General features: G+C 39.7%; 1 protein-coding gene across 14 annotated transcripts in view; it reads right to left on the reverse strand.

Annotated features, from left to right (window-relative positions):
• The window catches only part of MYCBP2 (MYC binding protein 2), a 414,963-nt gene that overhangs the window by 96,553 nt on the left and 292,034 nt on the right, over positions 1 to 26,376 (reverse strand). For 10 of the 14 annotated variants that reach the window (XM_073347171.2, XM_073347180.2, XM_073347208.2 and 7 more), the window contains 5 exons: positions 25,760 to 25,900; positions 17,053 to 17,127; positions 14,431 to 14,655; positions 13,411 to 13,543; positions 8,068 to 8,193 (listed from right to left, as the gene is read on the reverse strand). In XM_073347171.2, coding sequence (XP_073203272.1) covers positions 8,068 to 8,193; positions 13,411 to 13,543; positions 14,431 to 14,655; positions 17,053 to 17,127; positions 25,760 to 25,900 — 700 coding nt within the window. The remainder of the gene's footprint in view (positions 1 to 8,067; positions 8,194 to 13,410; positions 13,544 to 14,430; positions 14,656 to 17,052; positions 17,128 to 25,759; positions 25,901 to 26,376) is intronic. The other 4 variants (XM_073347245.2, XM_073347156.2, XM_073347218.2 and 1 more) reach the window with 3 other exon arrangements.

Below are 26,376 nucleotides of genomic sequence, written 5' to 3' on the forward strand. Positions count from 1 at the left end.
TATTGTGAACACTTGGCATTCTGGCATTGCAAATAGATCTATGGTGGGGAACCCTCTCAGTTTGAATATAGTTTTGAGAATTCTGGGATCCATTTCCCACCTGTGGGTTTGTGAAAAATCCCTGCTTAGTTGATCTGCAGTCGTATTCTGACATCTCGGCAGATAGGATGCTGATATCTCTATGTGGTTGGTGCTGGACCAATTCCAGAGATGTACTGCCTCTGTACATAGGGGGTATGATCTTGCTCCCCCTTGGCAATTTATATAGAACATGCATGCTATATTGTCCTTACGGATCTTGATGGCATTGTTCTTGATTAAAGAGAGAAAGTGCTCGCATGCATTTCAGACAGCCCTTAGCTCCAATAAATTTATGTGCAGGTTGGACTCCACTGGGGACCAGCAGCCTTGGATCGTATTGTCGTGAAGATGTGCCCCCCAACCAACTAGGGAAGCATCTGTTGTGATTATCATGGTTGGAGCTTTTTACTAGAAAGGGACTCCTGAGCAGACATTGTATAGTTGTGACCACCATGTAAGTGAGTCTTTTACCCTGCATGGCATTGTGAGGCACCTGTCGATAGAGTGTCTGTGCGGTATATACGCTGCTCGAAGCTAGGCCTGTAAGCATCTCATGTGGAGTCTGGCATATTTTACAACAAATGTTGTTGCCAAAATGTGCCCCAAGAGTTGGAAGCATGTTCTGGCAGATGCCTGTGGGCTGTTCATCACCATTGAAATTAGGTTGACTAGAGTGAGGAAGCATTGTTGGGGTAACACTGCTATTGCTGAGACACAATCAAGGTAGGCCCCTATGAATTCCAACTTTTGGACAGGAACCAGTTTGGATTTTTGAACATTTATTTGCAACCCTAGTCCGTGAACCAGGTTATCAGTCTGCGTGGCGTTTATTGCTCCTTGCTGCGTTGGTGCCCTTATCAGGCTATCGTCTAAGTTTGGAAATATCATCACTCCTTGTCTGCGGAGGTGAGCTGGAACGACAGCAAGAACCTTGAAAAAAAAAACTCTTGGGGCAGTGGACAGGCCGAAGGTTAGTACTCTGTATTGGAAATGCTGTTTCCCTAGGGTGAATCTCAGGAATCCTCTGTGTCACAAGTGAATGGTAATATGACAATAAGTGTCCTGGAGGTTGAGGGCTGACAGTCAATCTCCTTTCTCTAATGCCAGAATTATTGTGGTTAGAGTCACCATTTTGAAACGTTGCGTTCTCACAAATTCACTACGTTTTTGTAAAATCAGGATGGGTCTCCACCTGCCATTTTTTTTCTGAGTTAGAAAGTAACGGGAATAAAAACCTCTCCCTGTGTGTGGATAGTACGGGTTCCACGGCACCTAATGGTATGAAGTGATTTATTTACTATTCTAACAGGTGCTCATGAGAAGGGTCCCTGAAGAGGGATGGGGAAGGAGGGATGGTTAGGTGGGCTAGAAATAAAGGGGATGGAGTAGCCCTTCTGGATAATCTCTAGAACCCATATGATCTGCTGTGATGGTGTTCCAGACTGCGTAGCATGGTGACAGTTTCCGAATGGGCGGGGGGCCGTATCTCATTCAGAAATCAGAGTGTGGAGGTCTCGTGCCCTCAACTATACATTCAAAATGATTGTCTGGAGGTGGATGGTTGAGATGTCGAAGATTCATCTTGGTTCTGCCAACTTCTGTTTTGTTTTTGTTTACACTGTTGATTGTACTGTCTTTGTGACTGGGAGTATAGTGTAGACTGGAATCTCTGGATGTAAAACATGCTCTGTTTCTTTTTATTTGCAGATATTTCTATTTTATATGCCCAAGGTATTTAAGGTTGCCCTTGAGTCCTTTAAGGTGTGAGGAAAATCATCGTTTTTTGTCAGCGAATAATTCTTGCCCTTCAAAGGGTAAGTCCTCAACAGTTGTTGGACCTCCCTTGGGAAACCAGAAAGATGGAGCCAGGAGGTACAGCACATGACCACGGAGGTAGTGATAGACCATGGTACAGTGTCTGCAGAGTCAAGAGAGGCCTGTAGGGCCATCCTAGCAATGAGAGACCCTTCAGAAATGTTTGCCTTGTATTGCTTTTTCTGTCCTCAGGTAAACATTCAATAAATTCTGACATTTTCACAAACAGATTGTGTGTGTATTTTGCCAGTAGGGCTGCATAATTGGCTATGCGGAACTGGAGTGTGGCAGAGTAGACGACTTTCTGTTTGAAGAGGTCTAGCCTTTTCCAGTCTGTATGGACTGGTGTTGTTTTCCCCTTTGGTTGACTGCATCTACCACGAGAGAGTTTGGTGCGGGATGGGTGAATAAAAATTCAGCTCCTTTTGCTGGCATGTAATACTTTTTGTCAGACCTCTTAGATGAGGGAGAGGCTGTAGCAGGTGTCTGCCAAATTATTTTTGCAGGCTCCATGATATCATTAATTGGCAGGGCTCTCTTTGCTACTGGGGATGCCTAGAGTATGTCCGTGAGCTTGTGTTGGGTCTCTGGTAGTTTTGAGAGCAAAATGTCCAGGGATTCAGCTAACCTTTTGAAGAGGTCTTGAAAAGATTTGAAATCATCCCCCATAGACTGTGTGTGTGTGTGTGGGGCGGGGGCGTGGTGGCATCATCATTTCATCCAGTGACGAAGATGAGATGTGAGTGGGCGGCAGAGTGTCACCTTCAGCTGTGTCCCCAGGCTCCTCAGTCTCTTCCTCTTGTGTCTGTGAGGGTGCTGGGACAGTTGGTGAAGGGGCCCGTGTTGCTCTGGACCTAGGTGGGTTAGGGGGCCTGAGGTTTGGGGCTCTATACATTGCCCACGGATCCCAGTATGGCCAATTGGGTGGGAATGGTATAGGGGACAGTGCCCATGGTTGACCATACCAGCCCTGCATGTCTGTAGATGTTTGTGATAAGGTCCATGTTTAGGTGAGGAGTGGCAAGGAGCGTATATTACTGCTTCATCCTCATCATTGGAGATAGGAGGGGCTGATCCACAGGGAGTGGTTACTAGGCTTGGTCCCAGTCTAGATGGGGTACCGTTGGTATCAGTAGAGGAGATTCCCGCTGCGAGGTTTGACTTTGCTGCATGCAACTCCATTAGAGCTTGCCCACATAAGATGTTAGCTCCTAGGGAAGTCTTGGTACCAGGTGTTCCTGGTGTCTTGCGGTCTGACACTCTCGGTGCTGTCAGTACTGGGGCATCTTTTTCATTTGTAGATCGCTTTCTTTTAGACAATTCTCGGAGTGGGGGTGACTGGCTGCTTTTTTGGTAGCCTTTCTAGGAGCAGGCTCCTTAGCAGCCATTGCTGAAGCAGATCCCGTCAGACGCTGCTGCTGACGACCGCTGGTCAGGAGGCATCCTGGATTCGGGGTATGAGGCTGGTCTCAGGGATTTCTCCATCATAAGGAGTTTCAACTGGAGATCCCTGGCCTTCTTTGTCCAGGCTGTCAGTTTTCTACAGTGTGGACAGTTTTGGGTATTGCATGTCTCGCCAAAGCAACACTGTGAGTAGCTGTCAAAAACTGGTATGGAGAGTTTGCAAGTCAGACAGTGTTTAAAGCCAGGTGAGCTGGGCATTCCTGAAAGAGAAAGTCCTCTAGAGAAAGAACAGGGATAAACCCTGCTTTTATTTCTTTCCTCTTTCTTTTTAAGGTAATAGCTGAGTACCTGCCGAGGACGCAGGAGTAAAAGAAAGAAGGAACATATATATATTTTAGAAGAAAAGATAAAGTAAAATATAAAATATAAAGGGCAACGGGATAGGGTACTTAATGACAACTAAACTATCACTATTGGGAACAACTATGAACTATTAAGCTTATCTGAGGTAAGAGAGGGTACTGCTGTTGCTCCGACTCAAGCCAAAGGTGGTAGAGAAGGAACTGGGGGATGGTTGGCTGTGCACCACTATGTAATAGCTCGGAGTGACACAAGATGGCTATGGCATATGCGCAGCCCAACCAGACACTGTTACTAAAAATTTCTGATTACAAGCACAGGGCTTCAAGACACCTAAAGTGGAGCACCCACAGGCATACTCCTTGAAGGAGGAGATTTATTATGTCCTTAGCTGACAGTTGGGGATATTAGACTAGCTATTCTTTCTGGGTCATTATTGTTTTTCTGATAGCTGATATATCAAGTACTTTGCTATAACAAATCGTGCTAACAAGCCTCACTCTCTCCTATACGTAAACAACTTTGTGAAAGTCAGTCTTTTTTCTCAGCCCATTTTTATAAGTATGTTTTATCTCTTAAAAACGTCAAGAGTAAAACATTTTAGATGTTACATTCAGTATGACATATGAATTGGGTACATTTAAAAAATCCATTAGTGCATTCATCTTTTTGTCCTGGAATATCTAAACTGGCCAGGTCTGTACCACATAGTTTGCTGAAGGGTAAACAAAGCACATGTGTCTCTTTTGACAATCGGTGGATTGGAGGATGCAATGAGATTTATGACATTTTTGTCATCTATAAACTTATTTTTTCCAATTAATATATAACTCTAATCTGTCACTGATTGTTTCTTGTGGTTGAAGAACATACGCTTTTCAAGTGTGTGATACAACATTTGGGATGTAAGGCTCATCCATTCCATTTATCTTCAGAAGAGTACTTTTAAATTGTAGGAAAGAAAGGTTACTCATCTATAACTGGAGTTTTGAATAGCTTACCAGTACAGAACTAAACTCTGGGTACATCTACACGCTAACCCTGAAGGCCTCTGGAAAGTGGACGATTGTGGGACCACACAGACTCATCAAGACATGATAGGGTTCAGGTTGAGATTATATAAAAATACATGACTCACACACACTTATTTTTTCCATCCCTTGGAATTCAATACAAACTCTATAGAACTGGGATGTATGGTAGAACATGTGGTCTGTTCTGACAAGATAATTGAACTCCAGTTAATGGAAGTAACCTTTCTGCTCCTTCAAGTACAGTAATTATAGATTCTCCACTCTTGGGAAAGGCACAAGCGGTACAAGATAGATAAGGAGGTAAATGAAGATACCTATTTAAACAATAAGAAAAGGAGTATTTGTGGCACCTTAGAGACTAACAAATTTATTGGACCAAATTTATTTGTGAGCTGTAGCTCACTTGAAAGCTTATGCTCAAATAAATTTGTTAGTCTCTAAGGTGCCACAGGTACTCCTTTTCTTTTTGCGAATACAGACTAACATGGCTGCTACTCTGAAACCTATTTAAACAATGATTACAGAACTTGCTCACCCAAACTATGCATTAGATTTTGAAGCTAAATAAAAAGACTAATGTGGCATAAAAGGTTTGGAAGCTAGTAACAGAATGAAGATCTAACTTTTCCACAGCTGGAATAATCCAGTGGCATGCCATAGAAACCAGTATGGAGCTAGACAAATGAACCACAACACCTTCACAAATACTCTTGACCTTAGCAAGTTTCTCTTCAGGATTTTATTCATTCTGACAAACCATGAGAGGAAACTTCCTTTCTCTTAATCTTATCACAGAAAATCACTGTTAATGTTTTATTCTTATAAAACAATTCCTGTGCTCACTAGTAATCTGTAATACTGCCCCACAAACTGAGCATCTCTTGCATTTGTGTGCTTCTGGTCTGAGTCACCATTTTGAAATGAGGATGGCTAGGCTGGGGAAAAAAAGAGTACTTCACAGAATGATCTCACAGGGGAAATTACTACACCATGGGCTAAATAATACAGAAAACCTCAGAAAAAGACTTAGTAGTAAAGAAAATAATTACTTCTTACACTGTAAACTGTAAACAGAAGTAAAAACAAAAAAGAGGGAAAAAACTATTGCTCCCAGTGAAGGCAGAACTTCTAGTGGGAAGTGGCGTGGGCAAAGCTTAGTTTTCTAACTATCAAAATGCATGAATTTTCTCTAATCTTCATCCAGAAAAAGGGATCCCATTAGGGATGGATTAAGTTATGATAAAGAATAGACAAACTTCATTCACATATTAAAATTATGTAAATCCTGTATTTCAATGTTCCTTAAAATTATATGAACAGTGAAAAATAGTTAATTCAGAAAGTTTAGATAAAGCCCTCTTCTGTCCTCCCTTTAAAAAAAAAAAAATTCTAATTACTAAAAGCCTCTTCAAGACCAAAACCAAGTTACCCTACTCTTGAAGTGTGCCCATGGTTCTAGTTAGTGTTAAATGGAAGTTTCACCCTCCACCCCAAAAGCAAGTGTCACCAAGACCAGTGGTTCTCAACCTTTTGGGGCTCAGGCCTTATTTGTATATATTTATGGCCTGTTGCAATCCAGTAAATAGTCTGGAGGCTTTGGAGCAGAGATGTAACTAGGCATTTTGGCGCCCGGGATGAGCAAGTGTATTTGTGCCCCATACCAGAGGTGACAAGGGGGGTGAAGGGAGGAGGACTGCAGAGTCACCCCACAATTTTTTGGTTGTGTCTCCCCCAACCAAGACAGATTGGATGACCAGCTAAGGTGAGTCTACAGGTGGAGGTCGCGCTCCCTCCCTGAGCTCCACCCCATGGGGCTGGCCCGAGCCACTCCCCGTTGCCTGGGTCTGGCCTGAGCCTTGTGGCATCACCAGCCTGAGCCACCCCTGTGGCTTTGCGTCAAGGGCAGCTTCCCCACTTGCCCCACCCTGGTTATGGCCCTGCCCTGGGGTAGTTTTAGTTGGATCGTGCCCGGTACACTCCCCTCCCCCCTGCCCACAGGTGTGGCTCCTGCCACTCCTGTGCTGAGGGGCTAGCTGGGCTTGGCTCTCTGCTCTGTGAATTGCAACCTCTGGAGTTGCAGCACCACTCAGGTTTGGCCCAAATTTGTGAGAGTGGGACTGTGACCTGGTTCATGGGAGTGCAGTGCCACTCACTCAAATTTGGCCTCCCCGGATTCCCATCAGGATAGCTGGGCCAAACCTGAGTGGCACTGGGACCCTAGAGGTTGCAATGCCTGGAGCAGAGAGGCGAGCCTAGCCAGCCCTGTGGGACAGGAGCCACAGGAACTGCCACGAGACAAAATGTTCTGGTGACCCAATATAAGGTTGAGAAACTCACGAATTGAGAAACCCTGACCTAGACCACAGAAACAGAAGATTAGAACAGCAAAGCTCCACGTTTCAGTGATATTCCTCAAGAACACGTGACTACGCAAAAGAACTTCCAGTTCACTTAGCCTTCTGCATATAAGTAATGAGTGAACAAAAGTTTGATGCAGATACCAGGTGATTTGCCCTATGTTATTACTGTTCAAACTTGAAGCTGCATTTCTTCTTGTTTTATATGTTGCTGTGATTTATTGTACGATATCATCTGGATTAAGCTATTTGGTTCCTATATTTATCAACCTAAGCAAAAGTATATGTAGGTTTTTAGAGTTAACAAAGCAATACTCCAATTTAACAACTACTAGCATTATACTCCATATTAATATTCTACTTTAATGTGAGATTTCCAAGCCTATAATCTAGACAGAGCAGTTTCATGCTATTATAAAAATGCTTAGTAGTATAACTAACTATAATCAAAACATCAAACCTAATCTTCCACCCAGTCATCAAATGTAAAAGCACTTTTTAAAAATTAAGCTTATTTTAAGCAGATAGCCAGAATCCTCATGGTTTTCTTGAAAATTTTCCAACCTAACGATTTTGAAGCCTAATTTGAACAATACTGGATGTTATCACTCTTTCTGGCTCAATGAGTAAGAAATTGTAATTCTTGTATTACAATTCTGTGGCTAACTTGACAGGAATTTACAGGACATTAACTTATCAATGAAGCTATTCAATAGTGCAATTAAAGGGACCAACATAAAACTCCAGTAAGTCTAAAAGTATTCCCTTTACATCTATGTAAAGCAGAAATTTACACAAGTTACAATATTACTAACTGCATAAAATACAGCAGAAATGCCATTGCAATTGTCAGCAACTCTTTTCACCATAATGATGGATGGTTTTGTGGGGGCACATCTGTTGGTGTTGCAAATGGCACTGATGTCTACTCAAGTCATGGAAAATGAGTAGCAAAAAATGCACAGGCTAAAGTTTGAAAACAATGTTTTACAAAATAGTTGTAGCTATAAACTTACCTTTGTTATTTGCAAGGCCATAATCAAATCCTTGTCCATTGCTACAAGCAGATCCCTTACTGAAAGCTTGTATTGAAAAAGGGCTTGGAGGAGGAGTCTGAGCATTTTGCTCTAGCAGAACTTGCTCTGTAAAACAAGCCACCACTTCAGAGTTAGTATTTCTTTTATCACTGATTTGCAGAGGAAAGATGAGTCACAAGACAAAATAGTGAAAGCTTTTAATGTTATTTTTCTGTTAGGCCCCCAAATATACACCATAAGTGTAAAATCACTCATGTCACAAGCTAGCTTATACACTACTGAAAATGGGCACCAGCCTTAAGCTGAATATTCAGGAATGTAATGAAATACAGTTGTTCATTATGCTTTACTTAACATTTTTAACAGACTGATGGAGCTGTGAAGCAATTATTGTAGAGGAGAAAATACTCAGCTGGCTCATCATCATCTCCTTCAACAACCAGTACTCTTACCCCTGTTCTGGAGAGTCAGTAATGACAAACTATTATTTTAGTTAAAACATATTAAATTCAAATTTATTGGTTTGCAAATATGTCTACACTTTTTGGGGCAGAGACTGTCCATGCTCAAACATCTGTAAGCTGAGGCACTGTAGGAACTAGCACAAACAAATAATCATTGAAAGTACATAATTATTGTTGATACACTAATATGCATAATGGTATGTATCAGCCATTCTTTTGCACAAACAGGTAAGACATCTACTGTCTGCAATAGCTGTATTTTGGAAAACCTGACTTATTGAGGAAGGGAGGAGGATCAAATTATTTCCCATTAGCTAGATAAAAAATTCCCCTCAGTCATTTGCATGTCTCACCATCATTTAATGCATCTCATTCATTTTAAATTGTAGGTGTCAGGAATTAAAAATATTTTAAATGTTATGTTAATATAGCAGTTTCTGATTACTAAATTATAAAACAGATGGTAAATGAGTTTCCTGTTGCTTTAATTGGTATCTTCTGGCTGCTAACACATCTAACAGTGCTACATTTTAGTAAGATGTCTCAAAAAGTCAATTTTAATTAAAAATGTTAACTATAATTGGTGCTTGTCATCACGTAAATTTCCAGAATACTGAACTGAGCAAAATGAATATAACAAAAACTAAAAGCTGTGTGGACATGTATGACAACCATACACAACGCAAGACATAACACTAAATAAAAATGTAGTAGCAAAATCAAAAGCAGCCACATAATTTTAGCTCAGTTAAAAAAGAAGAAAAATATCAGCCAAATGAAAAATATGCAGTTGTTAGGAGAAAATGTACTGCTCTTTTAAAAACATATAGAGATGAAATGTTAAAACATGAAAAAGTGTCTTTTGAAGACAAAAAGAACCTCAAAAGAAAAACATTTTTCCTACCTGTCAATTGATCTTCTTTGAATTCTTCTGAATCAGTCTGGTACTGTAGGATTTACCTCCTCCCCTGTCCCTACTCCCCCCAAAACAAACACCAAGAAAACCCAACCCTGACAATTCCCTTGCGCAATTATTTTCAGTCATATTTGGATTAATAGATTTTAAGGTTCCAAGGGACCATCAAGACCATCTAATACAACATCCTGCATATTGCAGGCCATAGAACCTTACCCACCTACTCCTGTAATAGACCCCTAACCTTTGTTTGAGTTACTGAAGTCCTCAAATCATGGTTTAAAGACTTCAAGTTACAGAGAATCCACCATTTACACTAATTTAAACCTGCAAGTGACCCATGCTGCAAAGGAAGGGGAAAAACCCCTGCCAACCTGACTCAGGGGAAAAATCCTTCCTGACCCAAAATATAGCAATCAGTTAGACCCTGAGCATATGGGCAAGAAAGCAACAGTCAGTTTCTGGTGGATAACATCTGAACAGGAAGCAAAACATCATCCCACACCCTTAAATTCATGTGTTCTAGACCCAACATCACAGACTATATGAGAGTATCGGACCGATAGAGAAAAAATTAAAGAAACTAAATTTAGAGGTAGAAAAGTTTTCCTAAAGGCTTCACTCCTCTGCATAAATTCAGGACTGACAAAGAGCAAAAGAAATAAACAAGTGAATTATTTGCAAAAAGAAAAGGAGTACTTGTGGCACCTTAGAGACTAACCAATTTATTTGAGCATGAGCTTTCGTGAGCTACAACTCACTTCATCGGATGCTCATGCTCAAATAAATTGGTTAGTCTCTAAGGTGCCACAAGTACTCCTTTTCTTTTTGCAAATACAGACTAACACGGCTGTTACTCTGAAACCTGTCATTATGCAAGGGAATTATTGTTGATATAATCATCTAGTGCTGAGATTCAAGGAGTTCAATACATTTAGTTTAACAAAGAGAAGATTAAAGTGTGACTTGATCACAGTTTATAACTACCTACATGGGGAACAAGTATTTGATAATCAGCTCTTCAATCTAACAGACAAAGGTAGAATAAGATCTAGCAGCTGAAAATTGAAGCTAGACAAATTCAGACTGGGAAAAAAAATGGTGTATGTTTTTAACAATGAGGGTAATTAACCATAGGAAAAATTTACTTGGGCTGTGGTGGATTCTCCATTATTGGCAATTTTTAAATCAAGATTAGATTTTTTTTTCTAACAGGTATGCTCAAATTAAAACAAATTATTTTGGGAAGTTCAGTGGTCTGTATTATGCAGGAGGCCAGACTAAATCATCACAGCAGTCACTTCTGATGAGAAATGCTATGGAGAACACAAGACACAAATCAGCTCTGCCCCCATATCTTTACTCCCAGCATCAACTTTTGAAAGACAAAAGCAGCATCCCTGGACTATAAGAGGGGTCCTGGCTGAGAAATCCAGCCAGACTGCTGTAAGCATAAGCTGAGAGAAACCTTTTTGCTTCAAATTCGCTTAGCTTGTTAAGTTAGGTATTAGACCTAAAATAGGCCTGTGAAACTGTTTTGCCTTCAGGATCAGGAAGTATCAGCCCCCTCCCACACCCTGAACTCCTCATTTCTGGCCCCACTCCAGAGCCCGCACACCCAGCAGGAGCCCTCACCCCCTTCTGCACCCCAGCCCTTAGTTTTGTGAGCGTTCATGGCCCGCCATACAATTTCCATATCCAGATGTGGCTAGCACATCATCTGTGGCTTTCCCGTAGAGAATATCACCTTAATTGGTACCCTGACTGCTGAATTTGATGGAATTGCCCAGTATGGAGGTGAAGGTGCTGGGTGCCAGTGCCGGGCGAGTCTCTTGAACCATTGGTGATGGTGGCACTGAGAAGTTTAACAACTCTCTTGCAGCCTCAAACATCTCAGGAGTAGAAATGACCAAGACGACACTCTGGTACCAGGGCATTCGACCAGCAAAGGTGCTTCGGGAACTGGTCACAACAGGCCCATGCCGTGCTCTGAAGCCAACCAACTCCTCTGTTTAGAGGTGTGCTCTGGGGTATGTTTCTTCTTTGAATGTCCTCCCAAGTCAATTTCAGCAGCATATATTTTAATCTGCCCCCCCCCCCTTTTTTGAATGGGGCTTTAAGCCCTTACAAATGCTGCATTTGTCACTCATTTGGACCTCCTTCAAGCACTTAAGACAACAGGGGTGAGGGTAACTATTAGGTGTTGCCTTACCACAAGAATGGCAGGGCTTGAAACCTGGAGTGTGCTGCATATCTGTGGTACTGGGGTGGGTACCCAGCCTAGCTGCCAAAAGCACACAAAAGAACATTTATTTTAAATTAACCAACCAAACTCTAAACTACACATAACTGGCAGTATTTATATATTTTGACTAAAGATAGCTAGGACACTAGGACACTGGGGTGGAGGAGAGAGAGAAGGGTGTCAAGGCAGCTTGATCCTTTATGCCTGCATGTGGTGCACAAGGCAGCAGGGCACTCATGCTGCCCTGACTAGTGCCACTAAGGGAAAAACTCAATTGTGCAGTGGAACACACGAACGCCTGCAGTGGAATGCACACGTGCAATCAGTCAAACAACAGTTGTTAAATATTTTCTATCTTTACTGTTCAAGGTGTGCCTTTATTTGCTCACTACACATTACACACCTCCCCACAGAATTAGGCAGTATACCTATATACCTATACCGCAGCATAAAGTTTGTTTTCTGCACATCATAATGAAATAAGACAAGGTTACTTCGGAATGTCCACAGATGAGAAAGGACATCACAGGATAGCAGAATAAATGGAAAAAGGATTACACAGAAGTTAAAAGACCTATAAGATCAAGGCTACTTTCATGCAAATGTGAGATAAAATTCTCTAAAGGAGCTTGTAGCAGATATTACATTTCTATCACATTTAAATCTAAGTACAGCGGTCAAAAACAGTCCAGTTGACTCCTTAGATCCAAAGAAAGCCCCAGTACTACTACTTTAAGGATAGTGTCCTCGAAACGGAGGGAAAAAACTCCGATTTTAAGCAGATGTTAGCGGTAGTGTGCTTGGATCCTAAATTAGGTTAAATAAATAGCACATTAAAGATCTATTTTGGTTGAGGTACATACAAAAACACATCATCCTGAGAAAATATCCCACTCTACTCTCTAACTGATCATAGAGGTAATTAAGCTAGTATTTTCACAGAAAGTGACACGGATAATGAAAAATATTGTTCTAGCCAAGAGGAAAAGCTCAGAGAGCTCTGTCAAAATCTACAGAACTTGCTCAAAATATGCTGGTTGTAATGATCTAAAACGTGATTGTATGTACTGCATTTTCTGGAAATCATTTTGCCATTCCTAATTTAACATTCACCACTCCTTTATTATAATAGGAAAAACAGGAAGCACTGAGCAAAAGAACATTAGGTTACCAACTACAGATTTCTTCTCATTTCATATATGGTGTTCAAAATTTGTTGGCAGTTTTTAGTAGGGTACTTTTGTCGCCCCAATCCAATGGTTGGGATTATATGTTAAACTCAAAATAAAAAAAATTAAGATGCAGTACAAATTCATTCAGTCCTTTTTTGTTTTCAGGTGGAGACAAAAGTAGACTGTAGAAAGTTGCCTTAGGAAGTACAGGATTAGTTGTCTGAAAACTGAATCACCATAAACAGAAGAAAGGACAACACTCTACTTCAAATTTTATATAGAAGAATGACTCCAAACACTTACAAAAATGTCACGTTTGCAAAATCTAAATGTCTGATGACTACTGCAAATTTAATTTTGAAAAAAGTTTGACTTCATATTTTCTCCAATTGGGTTATTTTATAAGTTATTGTTTTACATCTTTTCAAAAACTCAGTTCTTTCTTAAAACTTCCCCTCCCCCCACTTTACTTTGGCAAACACTTTAAGTAGTTAATTTAAAAAAAAAAAAAAAAAGACAACTTGCCATCTTCGTGCCGCAGATACTGGTTTCCACCTCTGTCTCTAGCTAAGGACCAGGCCTCGCCTTCATCACTCTCACAGAACTCTACCATGCTGTTCTTATCCATTTGCACCCATGTACCTTCAGAATTAGTCACCTGGTACACACACATAAAAAAGCAGTTTATTCACTTTTCAAATAATCCAGTGCTCAGATCCAGCAACATGCTTCAGTATTTGAAACAATATGCTCATTTCCATCATGATATTACAAAAAACATTGTTTCTGAAATTAAGGCCACAGCCTGAGGTATAACAAAAACCAATTCCATGTATGGCAAGTTTAAAATTATAAATACTTTCACAATATTAGGCCAGTTTATGTTTAGAAAAAAAAGTTCAATATTTGACCAACCACACAAACCCAAATAAGCTCTTAGAAGGTGTTATCCAACAACCTCCATGCTTTTTTGGCACCTGAAACACCAAAATAAGTTATAATGTCTAGTTATATATGAAATATTTGTAAATTTGCTAATTATGCTCCTGATGTTGTTTGAGAAAAATAGCATGACACACTACATCCTCAAGCCCATCTCAATAGGAAAATACCAAAGCATGATGACAAGTACAATAATAATTGAATAAATACAGTGAAATAGGATAATTTTTGAACTGATCACAGCCCTGGAAATGATTCCTCCAACAAGGTAAATTCACTTTGATACATATGATCAGTAAGTGAAACAGATAATCTTATTTTGCAATGAATCAACCATACTGTAACAAATATATAAATAACTGTAGGTAACTGTGGTATCAGAAAATTCATGTTTAATGTAACTCCAATTAATTAACACTTTTCTACAAAGCAAAACACATAACTGAATTAGTATTTATAATATAAATCAAGTTCAAATGTTAACATTTAATCACCAGGGTTGGAAAAGCAAACCTTGTGTAGGGGAAGATGCTTTTGTTGCGTTTACTACTGATATAAACTGGTATCTATGAAGACATGAACTGAAGCTACAAGGATCCATACCTCGCCTACTGCCTTGACTTTGTTTCCCAGAACTAACATTCCAATTGGGATACCTCTAAGGTTAGGGCAGCTTCTGATGTTGTGACCTGAAGGGCCAGTCTTCACTACCTTGTACACTCCAGGTCCACCTCGAAGGAATGGCATATCCTGCTCTTGCATCACTGCTTCCTGTGTGCAGCGCGAATTTGTGTCTTTGAAAAAGTCATCAGTATTAGACCTAGGCTCCTGAAAAATTTAAAGAAGCAAAAGAAAAACAGAATAGAACCTGTTAATAATGCCTTTGCACTTTTTAGATTAGAAACACCTCTTCCCTGAGTCTGGAACAGTTAACTTCTTAACCTAGAAAGAGAAAAAAAAACTGGTCATAATGCCAGTTGAATTGTAAGTTTCCTTTCCAGCTGACTGTTTTAGCTTGCAGAGGTACACACAACTCAACTACTGCTGTATTTGAAATGAACAGGCACTTCAGTGGAAAATGAATTGTTTAAATTTGGGCCACTAAATATACAGATATTTTCATATGTGCAGTTTGACATAAAATTATTTTCACCACCATTTTCATGAAGTACTTTGTGTTTAGTACTGTCATTTATCAGCACAGAGAATCCAAACACGCGATTGAATATGTTGCAAATATAACAGGTAAAAGTAACCAGTGATTGATCTAGGCATGTGTAAAGGAGACATATATGCTAGCTGGTTTCCAATTTAAATGTGCTCCTTTCTCTGAACTCAATTTCAGGAATATATTGTAAACACTGAATAAAGGTAAAATTATTATTACTAAGGCCAAGTGGAGCAGTAACCCCATGTTTCTTGTATGCACATATAAAATACTAGTGTGTATTTATTATTATATTTTTATTGTGACAATTGGAGTAGCATAGCAGACTTATTTTGCTTAGAACTAAGCAAGGATGAAGGACAAACCCAGGCCTGATCTGATGTTATACTTCTGAGGTATGATGACTCCATACGTTTAGAGTTCTTAGGCAACTCTCCAACCTGCACTGTAAATGAGGAATACTGGCATGGCTCTTCCACTGGCTGTAATTTAATAAAATTTCCAGTATACATGAAGATAATGGGGAGGAACACTCATACACACTTTATATCACAAAGAAACAAATATGTAGCAGTAGCAATGGCTGATGTACCTTAAAAACAAGATGTGTGACCTGCATACAAAGTCCATTTGCAAGTGTGGTTAATTTCTTTATTAAAATCAAAATTTTTGCACTGTTCCGTTTTCAGCTCTATTTGGTGTTGATTCCTGTGTATTGTGCCCAGAATGTTATAACACCCCTCCCAAATGTTATAATAGCTTTCCCAAGAAAAAATACTGCAACTGAGCCATTATACAGTATAAAGTTGTTCTGCAAAGAAGGGAATTTTCACTTCAAGTTGTGGGATTTTCTAAAGTAAATTGTTTCAAGGGGAAAAAAGTCTAATGTTCTACAGCAACTCTATATATCTACAGAGCAGCAAAGCAGTTCAGTGTTGTTGTGGGGGAAAAAAACAGTGAAAAAGTATATTTTTAAGTTGCTGAACAAATATGTGTAATTATTGAGAATAGTTTCCATTAAAAAATTTCTATGGAAACTACTGCCTAAAAAGCAGCAATAGCCTTCCAGATCATTTACAAAAGCATCTGAGAGATATTTAAAACACTTAGTCATATATAATACAACTGGATATTTTTCTAGGAATTATGGAAATTTTGAAATAGATTAGTAAAGAAGTTAGTGTAGTGTTCATCAGCACAGGTATTTTTAGTAAAAGTCATGGACAGGTCGCGGGCAGTAAACAAAAATTCATGACCCATTATCTGTCCATGAATTTTACTATATACCCTTAACTAAAACTTGGGCCAGAGGTGCTCTGCGGGGGGTGGCCTAGCACGCCAGGGGTGCTGGGCGGGGTGGCCCGGGACCTCCTCTGGTGCTGTGTGTGTGTGGGGTGCCAGGCGGTGGTGCACAGCCCAGGACCCCACTGATATGGGGTGGGAGGGGGATGTTGGGGTTGGCGGAGCAGACTCTGGGCAGCCCCTGAGCCAGCCACACTGACCGCTGCAGAAGTCACAGAGGTCACAAAATCTGTGTTTTCCGTGACCTCCGTGACAGACACAAAGCCTTATTCATCAGCTGTGTTTATTAATATTTTTGAGCTGACCCAGTTCATAAGGAGCCTATTATGTTCAATTTACTGATTTTTGCAATGGAGTAGGGTGTATAGCACTGAAAACAGGGAAAGAAAAGTTTAGCAGTATACCTTGTCTATAAACATAAGTGATTGGAAGGTTCTCTTTTTAATGTTAAATGGCCAACAATTCTCGTGAATATTGTAATTAGGATGTACTATATTTAAAAGAAAATTGTTATTTTTGTGTTGCTGGAGGTTCAGTAACGATCATTAGCATTTTGAACTAATAATTTTTCAATCTAGAGTACAGTGAGATTAAAGGAGTAGATACACAATTCTACAGTATGGTATTTACATATCTAGCATTTCCTGCAAAAATACATCAGAATACAGCAGACTTCAAAAGGTTATCTAATATAAATATATTTATTAATGTAAAACATCAGGATATAATGTTACTGTTCTTTACAGTTAACTCACCTGGGGGGGGGAAGCTTTAGAAGTCCATGAAAAAAAGTCCAAATCCCTGACTCCTTGGCTAGCATTAAAGACATTCTGAGCAACAAAGTTTAAAAAAAGACAAATATCAACAAGGAAATGGGAACAAGAGAACATTGGAAGAAGATGCTAGAGACACTGTAATTCAAATTGCCTGCATTCTAACATCAATATTAAAATAAATTGACTTTGAAAAATGAAGTCATTTGAGTCCATTGCTCACCATTGCAAATCATCTGTTAAACAAAAACAGATTCATATGTCAAAAGCTCTAAACGGATGTAGTGTGTCATGCCATTTACTGAAATAAGAGCCAGACATCTGTTAAAGCTTGAGACTTGTGCAAGACAAACCCCACACTCCTGTCACAGTGAAACAATATATGTTCCACTGCAAGCCAGATTTGTTTTATGACAAGAGAGTCTGCTGCTGTCTAAAGATTATTTAAGCAAATTAATGTGGCATGGTTGAATGTGGACTTTCAGCCACTCAATTCATAACAGGAAAGATATATAAAGTATTAAGCTGTCTTCAAAAAAGTTGGAAAACAAATTATTGCCATGCAGTACCACCCCACTAGAATGCACACCTAAAATTTGCATACAAAAATAGCACCCTGTCCCCACTATACCAGAAGAAAAACTAAAATAGAGTGTGATAGGAGGGATTATCATTAAGAATTTGGTATATACAAGATATATATAAGAATTTGTACAAAATATACATTTACTGGTACATTATAAAATAAAATAAAAGAAATGCATTGTAAAATAAATGAATGAGTTTTAGCAAGCTGCAATTGCTGTCCATTCAGTGGGAATCAGTGAGGTTCTACTGTACACTTTAAATAAAAGTTTCACAATGCAGCTAGGAAAATATTCATAAAACAACCTGTTCTCACATTAAAATACAAACTTTATTTCTTTCCACTTCAAAGAAACTCTCCCTGCTCCTGTCATACACAAGCAAAATTTCATCTCTATTTAAAGCAGCGTGTTAATTAACTATCATCAAATTGAATCTATTCTGCAGCATCTCTTTGGAACAGCAACACTTATCTAGACTAACAGAACATGCTTATTATTAAAATCATGTTTCCTAGGCCTATTTTGACAAGGAAATTAAATAAAATCCTTGAACAGCAGTCATATTACAGTTTAACAATGGTATACAGGAGCGGTAATGAACTGTCTTAGATAAAAAATAAAGTCATACAGAAAGCTTCTGACAAGTTTTTCCATACATTGCTTTTCCAAGGTTGTACATGTTAAAAAAAAAAGTAAGAAAAGAAAAAACTAAAATAAACCATCTCAAACACAGATCAAGTTTTACTAACACGAAAAATTTGCAATTTTAAAAACTTGAACAGAACAGTACTAATTCTGACAAGTTTTTTAGAATAACATTATACCCATGTAATGCTTGAATAGGCATAATATTTATACACAAACAAGGTGGCCGATATCCGTCCTGTTAAGGTAGAAAGCTGAAATATAGACATAGACATTTGGCATAAACCTAAGAGAACTATTAAAGCCTATATCTGTCTGATCAGTTTATTTAATTCAATTTATATTAACAGATGGAATGTCTAATTTTTCCATTTATTCTCAATGTCTATTCTTAACAGAGAAATGCAGACTTTCTGTACATAAAACATCATCAAAAATGATTTTTCTGGTGCTCTCTTTCAAAGTTGCATATTATTTTTGTGTTATAAAGCTCTATGTGAAAGCAATGAACATGAAATTATCAGCAGGAAAAAAAGCAATATAATGGCTGTGCAACAATGAATATACCGAACTAGTATTTCTCTTTTGTTTTACTTTTAGAACCTTAAAACATCATGTTTTCTTGGCTTACAATTTGCCGAATGCCAGTTTACAGGAATGTACATGCATGTGTATGTTGGTTTAAAAACTCCTAATAAAATTCTGCCAGATTGAAAACAATGTTTCCATGTTGAAGAAGAAAAAATTAGATTGACAGACCTGCAAATGTGTCACATATTAGCCCTTATGCTGCCATCTGTAGACTCTCAATTCCTATTTTTTAATTTGCAAACCAATTTTGAAAAAAAAAAAATCTCATTCCTTACACACAATTTTTTCATTAAGATTTGAAAATATTTTAAATGCAAATTACTTAAAGAACAACATATTTTAGCAGAGAATTTGGGGAGAGTTTAACCATTTTAATTCATTCGAATTTTCTGAAGCACAGTGTTACAATCATCTTTCTATCTTAGAGTGTTCTTTTACTCTGAAAACAACTCTAAAATGACATACTGGGAATCAATTTTTAATGTGCTTCAACGATTTCATACCAAATTCCCTCAGATTACAAGATACTCCCCTCCCACCCCCACTAAACTCAGCCAACTAAACCTGTGATCTGGAATTTATATCTGATTCTTTTCTTTTTATGCCCTGTCACTACAATAAAGGTTCAGAAGGCCAAATTCTTCCTGCAGGCACACCTGTACGAACCTATTTGCTTGCAATGGGCACAAGTGTAACAGAGCAATGTCTGCCTTGCAGAAGAGTTTTTCTCCTTAATGAATGAAATTTGAAATTAAGTAATTGAGAGATACACAAACACAGAATACCATTTTTACAGTATCACTCTTTAGAGCATAACCACACTTCAAAATTATATTAATCTAGTTTCTCACAAGAGAAACCTAAATTTCTCCCCATTACATATTGATCAATGGTTCATATACCTTTTTGTTATTAGTAATACTTTGTATTTATATAGCATCCTCTATAAGAGGGCCTCCAAATCCTTTCTGTACATAATGAACTAAACTTCACAACACTATACGAATTAGGTATTAGAACCATTTTACAATGAGAAAACCGATGTATAGGGAGATTAAGTAATTTGTCGAAAACCACAATCCACTTGGGCCAGAGCGAGGAATAGAACCATGGCCGCATGAATTCCAGATTCTTTGCTTTAACTACTTCTGCCCCTAAACTGAATCTTTTAATTGAAATGAGCAACATAATAGTGTCACCAATTAAAATACTGTTCTTCAACCAAATGTGTTGCTGTTTCTAGTCCAAACCCCATTTTCAATGTTTTGAAGATATATGAAAATTCTCTCCAACTGAAATTTGGCATAAATAAATCTTAGCCCAGAATGAGTTGTCTTTTAATCATCAAAACCCATTAATTACATTTTTACAATATAATACCCGTACAAATTTAAAAAACTTTACAGAACTTTTTTTTAATCTCTATAATTTTAAAATAGCATTTTAAAAAATGAAATTTCACAAGTCAGTATCCCACAGCATGCAGTAGTTCATTTAGATATTATTGTATGGCATGAGTAGCCCTGAACAAGAAATGCTAAAATCAGTCAAATCATGGGAGTTAAAGTCTAATCCATGTCTTCTATTTGCTTGTTAACAGAGTTAAACCCTAGGGCGGGGATGAATTTGCACTCTAAGCAGGGAATGAGGACTTTGTCTTAGAGCACACAGGAAAGCAATCTTTTCACATATACAGTTACATCATCTATAAATTCAATGAAAAAATATATCCAATATTAGGACAAAGAATTTAAACATAAAAGTAAGAATTTCAAATGTAAAGGTTCACCCAGCATCAACATGGCTATACTGCATCTACAATATGCAGTACAGAATTAACGCTCCACTAAATAGGTACCCAGTTTTGAGAGATCCTTTTGTAGCTCTTCGCAGTCTGCCTGGGACTTAACTATCTTGAGTAGTTTTGTATCATCTGCAAATTTTGCTACCTCACTGTTTACCTATTTTTCCAGATCATTTATGAATATGTTGAATAGGACTGGTTCCAGTACAGACTCCCAAGGGACACCACTATTTACCCCTCTCCATTCTAAAAACTGATCCTTTATACCTAACCTTTGTTTCCTATCTTTTAACCAGTTGCCAGGCCAAGAGAGTGCCTTCCCTTTTATCCCATGACAGCTTAGGCTTTCTGAAAATCTAAGCACACTATATCCATTGGATCCCCCTTGTCCACATGGTTGTTGACCCCCTCAAACAATTCTATAGTAGCTTGGTGAGACATGATTTCCCTTTAAAAAAAACAAACCCATGTTGACTCTTCCCCAACAAATTATGTTTGTGTGTCTGACAATTTTGTTCTTTACTATCGTTTCAACCAGTTTGCCTGGTACTGAAGTCAGATTTACCAGCCTGTAATTGCCGGGATCACCTCTGGAGCCCTTTTTAAAATTGGCATCACATTAGCTATCCTCCAGTCATTTGGTACAGAAGCTGATTTAAATGATAGATGATTTAATTGTATTTTTACACTTTATTTTCCAGAGTTTATGCTCCTTTTTCTTTTCCTCACTAGGATTTAACTTCCACTTTTTATATAGGCATCAAAGATATTTTGTGGACTGCCCTGTTGCTTTTTGTCTTGCCTTTTTAATGTAGTTGTGTTTTCTAGTGCTTTCTCCAAAAATTAGCCTTTTCCCCTTGTCTTCATTAATTGAGCCTAGCTGCATATTGGCTGGAATTTTGTCACCATCCCCAATCGGCCCTTTTTAAAGTTTGATGCTCTCCTTGTCAGGTTAGCTAGACGATGTCCAAAGTTGCTCTTTCTAGTATTTGATAGATGGAGCCCATCCCAGTATGGGAGCCCTCTTTCCTGGAACATGAGCTTGTTGTGAAGCCAAAGCCCTCTCGCCGTTTACTTCCATGATTCGACGGTCCCCAACACAGGCCTTTTCCTTCAACAGGGAGGATGGACGAGAACACCACTTAGACCCCAAACTCTCTTATCCTTCTTCCCAGAGCCACGAAGTCTGCAGTGACCCACTCTAGGTCATTCTTGGTAGTATCGTTGCTGCCCAAGTGAATAAGTAGGAAAGGGTGGTGGTCTGAGGGCTTGATGAGTCTCAGCAGACACTGTGTCACATGATCAGTGCAGACATGGTGGAGAAGATAGGAGTAGATAGGCTCTAGTAGTTAGAGAGTCTAGAGCAGTGGTTCTCAAAGCTGGTCCGCTGCTTGTTCAGGGAAAGCCCCTGGGGGGCCGAGCCGGTTTACCTGCCATGTCTGCAGGTTCCGCTGATCGCGGCTCCCACTGGCCACGGTTCGCCGCTCCATGCCATGCAGGAAGGGCAGCCAGCACATCTCTTGGCCCATGCGGCTTCCTGCAGTTCCCATTGGCCTGTAGTGTCGAACCGCGGCCAGTCGGAGCCATGATCGGCTGAATCTGCCGACATGGCAGGTAAACAAACCGGCCCGGCCTGCCAGGGGCTTTCCCTGAACAAGCGGAAGACCGGCTTTGAGAACCACTGGTCTAGAGTATCTCCAAATGAAATCTATTTGCTGAAGGTATGGATTTTCCAAGGTTGGTGCATAGGCCCAGAGACTGAAACAGGGCTAGGACCTTCTTGGCTGCCAACTGTTGTGCGGTGGCCCTTGAGGAGCCAATTGTTCAGACAGAGAAAGATTGCTATAGCCCTTCAATGCAAGTGAGCCATGACTAACAAGAGGATCTTTGTAAAGGTGCCACAGAGAGGTTGAAGGGAAGGAACCAATACTGATAATGTTCTGTACCTATGCTAAAGCACAGAAAGTATTTATAGGAAGGGTGCATAGCAACAGGAAAATACGTGTCTTGAAGATCAAGGGCAACAAACAAATTGCTCTAATTTTGGGGTGGGATTACTGAAGTTAGAGTCACCATCCTGAAATGCTGTGAAACAATGTATGTGTTCAGGTTTCTGCGGTCCAAGACTAGCCTTCAGTCACTGTTTCTTTTGGGGACTTTATTCTGACAAATGTTGGGAGAACTAGCTCTGTTGTATCCAGACAGGAGGGAATGGACTCCTGCTTTAAGAGACCCTCTGAGAGTGGTCCCTGCAGAGGGAGGAGGAGGAGAGTTGGGGAAAGAGTAGAGATCTCCCTACCTGTGACTTCCTTTTGACAACCTAGACAAGTGTCACAAACACCCCCTTCCTGCGGAACTGCTGATCAAACCCACCATCCCACCCCATCTCTCTTCGGGCACCACTATCCACTTTATTTCTTGGGAACTTATCACAGACATGAGAATCCTAAAGATGGTATCCACAAGACTAAAATCGACTGCATAGGGAAGTGGTGGTGGCGGTGGTATCAACACCTCATCATAGGAGGCGGCGGACTTGTGTGATGGAAATGTCTCTTCCATTGGTAGCTGTTGTTCCTCCTATACTACTTGTGTTAGGGAGACATGATCCCAGTGGCTGCACTTGTGGTGCCAGTGGTGGTTATGGCACCGACAGGTATTCCAAAAATGGCCTCTTCCAGTCCCCATAACAGGCTCAGAAATTCCAATAGCATCATAGTGCTGCCAGGTAAGGGAAGGGTCCCTGGGGTATTCATGTTTGGAATGCCTGGGGCATCTTCTGGGTTCTAATGAGTCCCCCTTGGGGTACACTTCAAGAGGCATAGGGTGGTAAGGTAGTGAGTTAAAGCTTAACAAAATTTCGGAGTCCAAAGGCAAGACTCCTAGGTATTGGTGCTGAGGCCAGTAACGGAGGCCAAGAAGGTGCTAGACAAACTGAAGGACGGATAGGTACTGGAAGGTTGGCTCCTGCTGTCAGGTGTGAAGGGTTGATGACTGACAGTGTAGCAGTACCGGAGGGAAGTGTCTCTCGGTAGCCCTTAAGGGAGGACTCTGGGTCCCTGGAGATGAACTGATTCTCATGAGAGAGGAATCTTGAGGATGTGAGAGGGCTATGGTAGTGGATAGTTGGAACTGGGAGTGGTACCGGATCCCTTGGCGGGGACAATAACCAAGCTGGCATCGAAGATGGTACCAAAGTGGCCATCAAAGCCATATCTCCGTGCTCTGAATGCATACAACCCAAAAAGGATAGTGCTGGAGAGGGAGCAGAGGTTCAATAAGAACTCCAAGAGAATGTCAATACGAGTGCCTTAGGCCTTTTCAAGCCTTTCATTTTAGCACAGTCTCAATACCACAGACAATACTGAGGATGGTACCTCCTGGTGCTTCTTACTCGCAGACTTACTGGGGTGGATCATCATCACAGGTGGTACTGATGCCTTGGTATTGGGATTTGTTGAAATCTTAGTGGCATCTATTATTGGACATGAGGTTTCTCTGCAGTAGGTTCTAAGGGGTGACTTACTCCTTCCTCTGGGCTTGCTTTCAGGGGAATGAGGCTCTCTTTTCTTACAGTGTTTTGTCTGAGGCAGCGTTGGTCATCTGTACAATCTGAGAGAATGAGGCCAAAGTAGGGGGAATTGGGGAACATTCCAACATCACTCTTCTTTCTTTGAGAAATCTGCTTTTAAACCTCATGCCAAACTTGCACATGGATGGGAACTGTGAATGTTTGAGACACCAGTGACAGCTGGAGTGCCTGTTGCTCCAGGGGAAGCATCTAAAGCAGGTCCAGAAAGGTTTGAATCCTGGTGCCTTTGGCATATCCCCGAAGTTAGGCCACTGACCAAAGTGGCTGAGGAATCTGTCCTAGCTGAACATTAGGGGGAGGAGTGGCAACACACGCCACCCCCCCAAGCCAAAACTATATCCAAGTAAAAACTAAATACTAACGTAAAATAAAAGGCAAGAGAAGAAGCTTCTAGGAAACAGTGGACACCACAGTTGCTTCATCTCAATCTGCAGGCAATTGAGAAGGAACAGAAGTGGCACAGGTCCTCTACTCTAAGACGACAGTGTGTTTCTTAATGCAATAGGTTTTCTACCCAGATACTTCCATTGATAGGATTTCTATTGGGAAAGATCCCAAAATAAAAGTGTTATTCTGTCAACATATGATTTTACTGGCAAGAAGGAAAAATCTAAAGGTTTTGGTTTCATGATGTAACTGATGTATGCATTTAGATACTATGACACAACAGAAGGCACTGTCTACTTTCAAGTTCTAGTGCTTGTGATTTTCTTCTAAAAGCCACACATCTACATTTTGCTTATTGCTATTATAAATTCATTAACATGATCTCCCCCACCCCCCGTCTCAAACTCTTGGAAAATCTTTTGATGGCATAAATTGCTGGCTAATGTGAAGACTCAACTGTGAAATCCACAAAGAGATTGACCAATGAAAAATTAGTAGAACCTAAAGAGTTCAACATTCCAACAGTCTAAAATTTTTACTCCCAGTAACACCACCATTTCACCTGAGATGGTTTATCATCAATTGTACTGCATTGCCATAAAGTGGGTGTGATAATATTCCGAAAAAGACTAAAAGTACCCAAACATGAAACGAAAAACTCCTCCCCATCTATAAAACAAATAAATATTAAGCTAATGTATGCAAATCACAGCATCAATGGGCAGTGTTATGAATAATTAAGTTTTAGACTAAAATAAAAAACAACTGGCGCAGACCACATACTCTCCAATATGACTGATCCTCATTGCACAATTATAGTCATGGTCCCTGCTTTGTTATTTCTTTCTTTTCTTTTTTTTTTTTTTTGGGGGGGGGGAAGGAATGTTCAGCATAAAGGGCCTTAACCTTTCTACACTCCACCCTCATTACACAGTAGCCCTGAAGAATTCAAACAAATATAAGGCAATATGTAGTACAATGTGGTTTACCTCAGGACTGAACAGTTGCAGCCTTAATTAAAGAAAACCTTGTAATGAGGACAGAGTGTACTGCTAGTAATCTTCAAAGGCACCTTTTACTTACATCAACAGGGACCAGAAGGCTCTTGCCAAGATGCTGGTTAAAGGAGAGGCACCAGGCTTCAGTGTAACCATTCATGTTAGGAACATACTTCTTTATTGTTTCATCATTCAGTCTCAGCCATACTCCATCATCATTGTGGATCTATGGGAAACAAGCAACAAAAACGAGCCATGCCTTCCTGCAACTAATACATAGCTAGCAAAGACTAAAAGATTTCAGACCAGGCAGAAAATTGTAACATTAGAGATAAGCTCTTTGCTATTGAGGTAGGAGACATGGAAAGATAGGGAATAGTGTTGAGAAATTTAAAGCAGCAAAGAATGCCAAAGCAGTACGAAGAATAAGTTTTAAGAAGCTAAGTTATGAAAGTCACTTGTACCAGGCACTGAAAGTAAAAAGAAACACCAGAAAAATTCATTAAGAATTAAAGCCAGGCCTTTCCTAATAAAAATTGCTTCTCCCCACCTTTCACTTTTATGTTTCATCAGCACCACTTTGGCTTTTATAACTTCAATTAAATATGAAGTTACATTATAAGGAAAATACATGCACAATTACTCACAATGTTATGATCTTTCACAAATGTAAATGAAAGATTCATTAAAATACTTTCTACA

The sequence above is a fragment of the Lepidochelys kempii genome, chromosome 1 (genome assembly GCF_965140285.1).
Source record: "Lepidochelys kempii isolate rLepKem1 chromosome 1, rLepKem1.hap1, whole genome shotgun sequence".
NCBI lineage: Eukaryota > Metazoa > Chordata > Testudines > Cheloniidae > Lepidochelys > Lepidochelys kempii.